The sequence below is a fragment of the Cervus canadensis genome, chromosome 24 (genome assembly GCF_019320065.1).
Source record: "Cervus canadensis isolate Bull #8, Minnesota chromosome 24, ASM1932006v1, whole genome shotgun sequence".
Classification (NCBI taxonomy): Eukaryota; Metazoa; Chordata; class Mammalia; order Artiodactyla; family Cervidae; genus Cervus; species Cervus canadensis.
The window spans coordinates 19576324-19584202 of record NC_057409.1 but is presented as its reverse complement, the minus strand read 5'-3'; the positions used below and the strand labels follow the sequence as shown (position 1 = coordinate 19584202).

Sequence of the window (7879 nt, the reverse complement as noted above, 5' to 3'; positions counted from 1 at the left end):
TACCGACTCCTGATTTTTTAAACAACAACAACACCACCACACAACAACCACTTATTAAACTGTTTGTACAAGGTGCTGCAGCCACGCCTTCTGATTTTGGTATTTATTAGATGCTAGACCATGGAGAGATGAACAACCAGAAAACATACAAACAGGTGAGCATTACAAATATAGAAACAAATAAGGAAGCCATTGGCTGTGAGTTGAATGCATTTGTTAGTGATGAGTAAGAAAGAGATGCCTGGGTGTCACACTTAGTCGCAGAGGGGTTGTGAATCTTTCTGTCTTGGTCAGTCCAGGACTGGACACTTCAGTACCCTCCTCTCCTAAACAGCCAAGGATCCGGCTGCCTTGGCGTTCCAGCTGATGTTAAGTCAACGGTCTTGTCAAAAAGACTCGGGAGTCAACTTTCTAAGGCTCCCACTCGCTCATGAAGAGACAATGTGATCACCAAGGAGGATGTGAAATATATCAAATACATTTTAAAATTCTTGAGTTTGTAATGACATGGAAAAAACATTGCTCACCACCGCAGGGTGTTAGGAAACCAATATATTATTTTGAAAGTTTGTGAATGAAAAGAAGGAATCAAATAGTCATCCTGCCTTTCTGACATGAACTGTGCTAAACAGTGGCTGAAGGCAAGTTTTCCTTTATACAAAACATTTTCTTTCAGCCAATACATGAAGAAGGAACAACAGAGTTAGAATATCACCATTTTGTAAACTGTAACGGATTAATAAACTAATCATCAAGGGCTATCATCAATGTCATAAAAAGACAGAAAGATATTCCCCTCCTCCTCCCCGGCCCATAATGTACCTCCTGATGGAAGAACACAAAGATAAAATTTGGCCAAAATTAAAAAAAAAAAAAATTGAACTGGATACAAGTGAATTAGACCCAACAATGCATTTCTCAGGAAACAGAGGATAGAGAAAAATGTTAAATGATGTAGACAATTGTAAACGACATGACCAAGGGCCCAGTTCCTAAAAGAAATTAATTGAAAGGAAAAAAGATGGTGGGGGAAAAAAAAAAAAAGAAGATGGTGGGGACTTCCTTGTGGTCCAGTGGTTAAGACTCTAAGCCTCCACTGCAGGGGTCAAAAGTCCAATCAAAGGTCAGGAAAGTAGGATTCTGCATGGTGCAGCCAATAAAATAACATAAAATTAAAAAAAATAAAAAGGAGATGGAGGGGTAACCATAGACTAAAAGAGATTTTACAATATGAGACACATTACTCAATTGCAAGGGGGGGATTCAAATAAACTGTAAAAATCTTTTTTTTAAATATTGATAATTGGAACTTTGAACTCTGATGGGATATATGAAGATTTTAAGGAATCATTAATTTTTCACATGTGCTAATGGCATTCTGAAAGTGTTACTCCTTCAGTCGTGTCTCACTTTTTTTGAACCCATGGACTGTAGTCCACCAGGTTCCTCTGTCCATGGAATTCTCCAGGCAAGAATACTTGAGTGGGTAACCATTCCCTTCTGCAGGTCATCTTCCCAACCCAGGGATCGAACCTGGGTCTCCTGCACTGCAGGTGGATTCTTTACTGTCTGAGTCATGAGGGGAGCCTAAGTTATAAGTTCATTGGCCAATCCAAAATCTGTCAATCCTTTTCTTTTACTATTAAACACATTATTATTACTAGTATTATAGTAATCTGATGTCTCATTTGGTCAACTTGTCCAGTCACTTTCACTGGAGATCTGGAGGCTAGCCTTGGCAATAGGAAACCTGGATTCTAATCTTTCCTATTCACCGGCTGAGGGGACTCTGGACTCTCTGGGTCTCCCTGGATACTCCTTGGGGAAACGAGGGGCAAGGATGATTTTTAATATCCTGCTGGCTGTGGATTCCTGGAGTGATTAAGAGATTTGAGTTCTGCAGTCTGACTGTCTGGGCTAACCCATGTATATCCAAGGGTAAATTTACTTAATACTCTAGAGTGTTGGCTTCCTGATTGTAAGAACCATAAGACTTACCCTTAAGGGATCTTGTGAAGATTAAGTGAGATACATAATGCACTCATTCCATAAATACTGAGCACCCAACCTGCAGCTCTGGGAGGGGCAGGGGGTGGAGCAGAGAAGAAAACATTAGGGTCCAGGTCGTCTGGAGCTTAAACACAGTAAACACTAAAGAAGGAGTGGGATTTTATTTATTTACTTTATAACAGTGGGTCAAAGATGGGGGTCTCTGATAGGATTAAGGGAGTGAGCAGGGCTTGCACTCCCTCAATCTCTTCTAGAGTAGCAGGGACAGGATTTTAAATAGCCAGAGCCATGAAGAAAACACGGCACAACCGTTTAACTGAGGGCGACTTTCCTGAACGTGGACATATTCACGTGAAAATGTCGCAGATCCTCCGGGCTGCGATATTAAGTAGGTTGGTTGGGCTTAGGGAAGTTGCCTGCAGTGGGTGCATGGATGACATAGCCTCCCCCGTGTAGCAGTGGTTTTCAGCCAGGTGGATTTCACCTCCCTCTCCCATGACTCCACATTTAGCAACGTCAGGGAATTTTCGGTTGCCACAACAACACGGCATGGGGTGGGGAAGGTCATTCTGGCATCTAGTGGGTCAAGGCCAGAGATGATGTTCAGTATCCTACACGGCACAGGACAGCCTCCACACCAAGAAATCATCTAGTCCAAAATGCCAACAGAGGCATAGTGGAGAAACCCTGCTCTAGAGTGTACAGCCCCGGCAAGGGTTCCTGACTCAAGAGGGAGCTTGCTGTGTTCGGGATCCAAATGGAAATCCCGCGTGGCTGAGTAGATTAGGATGAAGTGACAGAGGCAGCCTGGGCTAGACGGATGGAGAGCTGTTTAGGACACACGGCGGGGAACTCTGAATTATCCCCAAAGCAGTGGGCAGCCCTTGAACCCCTTCAGGCAGGGGCAGGAAGGCAACCCACGTAACGCGGTTTGCCTGCAAGTGCGGCCGCAGTAACTCCTCCCGGCCAGCAGAGGGCGCTAGCCGACACTTGGCCTCCGGCCGCCCGGGGCGGGCCTCTTCTTGCCGTCCCCCCTTCCTCGTCTTTTCCCCTCAGGAGAAGTCGGGAAGGCGGCGGCGGCGGTTGTCCCACGACCGTCGGGCCGGTTCGCGTGGCCCGTCAGCCCGCGCTCCGCAGCGTGTCCGCGTCGCGCTCAGCCCGGTCGAGTCGAGCCGCAGCGGCCCGGGTCCGGCGCGGGCAGGGCGCGCTGACGGAGGGCGGCGGCCGCGGCCAGGGCGGCCGGTGGGACCGCGGGGTCCCCGGCGCAGCGCCGCCCGGCTCCCGGCCCTGCCGGCCTCCTCGCTCGGCGCCGCGGCCATGGCGGCCAGCGCGAAGCGGAAGCAGGAGGAGAAGCACCTGAAGATGCTGCGGGACATGACCGGCCTCCCGCACAACCGAAAGTGCTTCGACTGCGACCAGCGCGGCCCCACCTACGTGAACATGACGGTCGGCTCCTTCGTCTGTACCTCCTGCTCCGGCAGTCTGTGAGTGCGGGGCAGCCGGCCGGGCGGCCGGCCCTTCCTCGGGCGCGGGGAGCGGTTGGTCAGGCGGGGGGCCTCGCGGGACTCGGGGCCATGGGCAGGGATGCGCTGGGCCCGCGGGGCCGGGGATGCGCTTTCGGTTTTCGCTGGGTGAGGGTCCAGGCCCGGCGGGGATGGGAGGGGGGTGGCTAGCCTTGGTGGCTGGGGCGTGGGCGGGGTCGGGGTCGGGAGAGGGCGCCCGGGGTGAGCATCTCTGGTCCCCGCGGAGCCGGCGCCCACCCGCCTCCCTCGGGCCTCCGCTCTCCCGGGCGCGCCGACCCGATGCAGCTGCAGTGGGAGGACGGGAGGAGGCTGGGAGGGCCTCGCGGGTCCTTTGTGTGCCCCGCCTCTCGGCCGGGGCGCGGCGGTCCCTAGCGAGGCACCTGCTGGGCCCCCGGTAGAGGGTTGGTGGGTAAGGCCGGGGTGGGAGAGAGCAGGGACGCTTAGCCTGTGTGTGTCGTCTCCCCCCGCCCCCGCCCCGATCCAGAGTTCCTAGGACACTGTGAGAAAGCCAGCACTTAGAAATAGTAGCGGGGTTAAAATGTTTTGATGGCAGAGATGGGAATCCTAAGGGAAAAGTTGAGGAGAGGGGAGGGGGTCCGCGTTTAATTGCGGGAGAGGGAGACAGAGAAAGCAGGCGTGAGGTTATGGGCCTTCAGCTTTATGGCCCAAAGAGAGTTTTGAAGAGTTGGGGTAAAGTTTAATGCAAGTTAGGGACTCACTAGGAGCTGTGTCATTGTCCATATGGTGGTGGTGGTATCTGTAAGATTTCTCCGTCAATACCCAAGTGTCCTGGCTGTACACAGAAACGAGAAGAGATGGAAAGACAGTATTGTTTCAGGAAAAGGGAGACTGCCGTCTTGAATTACTGGGATGGTTTATATTTGTTCCTCTTTTCTTCATTAAGCTGCTTTTTTCTATTAAGATTTTTGTTGCTGAGATTGAAGGGTTTTTTTTTTTTTTTTTGAGAGTTTGCAGTTGATTTTGGAACTAAGTTGCTTTTATACACTAAATTGTCTTGTAGTAAGTTACCAACGAAGGGGTAATTACTAAATGGTCTTAAAACCTTTGTTGTATCAAACATCTACTTAAGTTCTTTCTCTTGTTCCATTCTTTGAAGTCAATTATTTGGTCTCCCCCTTCCCCTCCGGAAACTTTGTAAGATTAATCTTGAGGCAAAGTGTATAATATGTGAGAAAACTTGATTTTTTTTTTTTTAAGCATGTAAGTAATGTATGATTTTTCGTCTTCCTAAGTTGGGCAAAGATGCATCATTAGTCTTCCATGATGATTATTTCTTTAACATATTTATTGGGTGCCTACTAGTTTCTCTGTAAAGCCTTGGGGAGTGCTGATGAATAGAGCAGTCTTTTGTTCTCTTGGTGCTTACATTCTTATTCTTGTTGGGGAGATGGTAACATAGTAATCAAATGAGAAAAATGTCAGGGGCAAGAGTACACTGAAATAGTAAGATAGGAGGAGAGACCTTCTCTGAGAAGTCCCTTTTAGATTGTAGGATCAAGAAAGCACTCTGAGAAGTTGATAATTAGTGATGTTATTGAATTACAACAGAATCCTAGAGCTGGGTAGTGTTTAGGAGATAGTCTGGTTCATTGTTTTCATTTACAAATAAAAACTTAGTTTGTGGGCAACTTTGGTTTTAAAACAACTTAAGCTATAGTCCAGTTTGTTTTGAGGGTAGTACTTGACTTTTTGCATAGTAAGTATGCTGTGTTTTTACTTAACACAAGGTCCTTTAATACATTTAAAGTATTTGATTTGAAAAAATGTTCAGTCTTATCACTTTATGGCAAATAAATGGGGAAAAACAGGAAACACTGGCAGATTTTATTTTCTTGGACTCCAGAATCACTGCGGACAGTGACTGCAGCCATAAAATTAAAAGATGCTTGCTCCTTGGAAGAAAAGCTATGACAAACCTAGACAGCGTATAAAGTGGAGACATCTCTTTGCAGACCAAGATCCGTATAGTAAAAGCTATGGTTTTCCCAGTAGTCATATAGGCATGTGAGAGTTGGACCATAAAGAACTGATGCTTTATGAAGCATTGATGAAGACTTGATGCTTTCAAATTGTGGTGCTGGAGAAGACTCTTGAGAGCCCCTTGTACAGCAGGGAGATAAGACTAGTCCATTCTAAAGTATATCAACCCTGAATATTCATTGGCAGGACTATTGCTGAAGCCCTAATAACTTTGGCCACCTGATGCGAAGAGCCAACTCATTGGAAAAGACCCTGATGCTGGGAAAGATTGAGGGCAGCAGGAGAAGGGGGCAACAGAGAGTGTGAGGTATCGACTCAATGGACATGAGTTTGAGCAAACTCCAGGAGATAGTGAAGGATAGGGAAGCCTGGTGTGCTGCAGTCCACAGGATCAGAGTCAGACATGACTTAGTGACTGAACAACAACAATGTATATACTTACTCTTCTGGATTTCTGACTTTTCTGTGTATCTGTTTATAAGTATGAATTTATTGCTGCAAATGTGTAATATGAAGAATTATTTACAGGTTTCTTTCTAGAGTGTTTGCATTTCAGAAACATTATATATGGGAGGTTATCTCATTATACATGCCAATTATTCACTTTAATGGAATTTTTAATGTGTAACAGGTAGGACTCCGTATCTGTTTAGTCATAAATCTGCAAATATTTATTGCTTGACCTGTTTCATGTACTGTGGGAGGCACTGGACCTGTTGGGATCCCACTGTATTTCAGGTGCTTGCATTCCCAGTATGGAAACAGTTACAGTATAGTAATATTTCATTTCTTTGAATGAGCTATCCCTGAAATATATAGATGAATAGGAAAAGCCTCACAGAAGACTTGATGGCTGAGCCTTTGACCACCTGGTGGTGAGCCTTTGGTCTCACCTTTAAAGATGAGAGCCACATGGCAGTGGCTTCATGGAGTGAAAGAACCAGTACTAATGCTTAGGAGCTGGATAAGCTTGGGTTTGAATCCTGGCTCAACTTGTTAGCTGTGTCGTATTGAGAATGTCACTCAGCCTCTAAATTTTCTCATGTTTGAAAAGGCAAGGATGAAGTTTACCTTATACATTTTGGGTGTAGGTTAGTTTTCAATATTAGAGATACTGTTTGTCTGACATCTCCCATGACTCCTGGGATATATATTACTAATAGCTGCCCAGTAGGTGAGAGGCATTATTGACGAAGCGGACAGGACATTCCATGAGCAGGGAATGATATATGAAAGATGATAAAATGAGAAGCACCTTTATAAGAAAATTTATCAATTTGGATTCTTTAGATTTAACTCAGTGTGACTGAAGTTGGTTTAAAAATATGAGGGGAATGTATTGTTTGTCTTTAAGTGAGACTTTATCCTCTAGTTTAAGGATGTTGCCTAGATTTCCCTCATTCAAAGATGGCTGCTCCCAGCTGCCTTAATTTATAACACTGTTACAACTTTACCAGAAATCCTACAATTCATTCTGGATTAGGTTAGGTCATTTGATTGCATAGAACCACTACCCTCATTGGATACGTTGTATGATGATGTTATTGGAATAACAAAGATCCCAAATAGAATTCCCAAATCAGAAATCTGGGATCCTTGGGAAGGAAAGACTGGATCCCAGATCAAACGTCTACTCAGAAATTCTGAGAGAACAATAATTCCTGAGGATTTTTTTCTTTGAAAAGCAATAATATAGGAAAATACTTCAAGAATAATAGCTACTGAGTTTAATGATAATTATATCTTTGATACTTAGATGACATGCTGTAATGGAAGGAATATGAATTATGGAGTCAGATTTTGACTCTACCACTAGCTTTGTGACTTGAAAGTGAAAGTTGCTCAGTTGTGTCCAACTCTTTGCGACCCCATGGACTGACTATACAGTCCATGGAATTTTCCAGGTCAGAATACTGGAGTGGGTAACCTTTCCCTTCTCCAGGAGATCTTCCCAACCCAGGGATTGAACCCAGGTGTCCTGCATTGCAGGCAGATTCTTTACCAGCTGAGCCACAAGGGAAGCCCAAGAATACTGGAGTGGGTAGCCTATCCCTTCTCCAGCGGATCTTCCTGACCCAAGAATCGAACTGGGGGTCTCCTGCATTGCAGGTGGATTCTTTACCAACTGAGCTATTAGGAAAGCCTAGCTTTGTGACTTAGGTCAAAGTATTAAGCAAAGGCAAAGTATTGAGCAAGATCACTATGTGTGGGTTGGCCTGGATTCATCCCCTCAGCTTCTTTATTTGTGATAAGAGGGTGATAAGATACAGCTTAAGGTTGTTCAGAGGATTAAATGGTACACTTCAATGAATATTAATTGAGCATATATCATTTTTGAGCATGGG

The 7879-nt window shown here is 45.6% G+C and overlaps 1 protein-coding gene across 8 annotated transcripts in view; it reads left to right on the top strand.

Annotated features, from left to right (window-relative positions):
- Window positions 1-2913: 2913 nt before the first annotated feature.
- AGFG1 (ArfGAP with FG repeats 1) overlaps window positions 2914-7879 on the top strand; it is a 74043-nt gene continuing 69077 nt past the window's right edge. For all 8 annotated transcript variants that reach the window (XM_043444792.1, XM_043444791.1, XM_043444789.1 and 5 more), the window contains exon 1: window positions 2914-3494. In XM_043444792.1, the coding sequence (XP_043300727.1) occupies window positions 3328-3494 (167 nt within the window). In that variant the 5' untranslated portion in view covers window positions 2914-3327. The remainder of the gene's footprint in view (window positions 3495-7879) is intronic.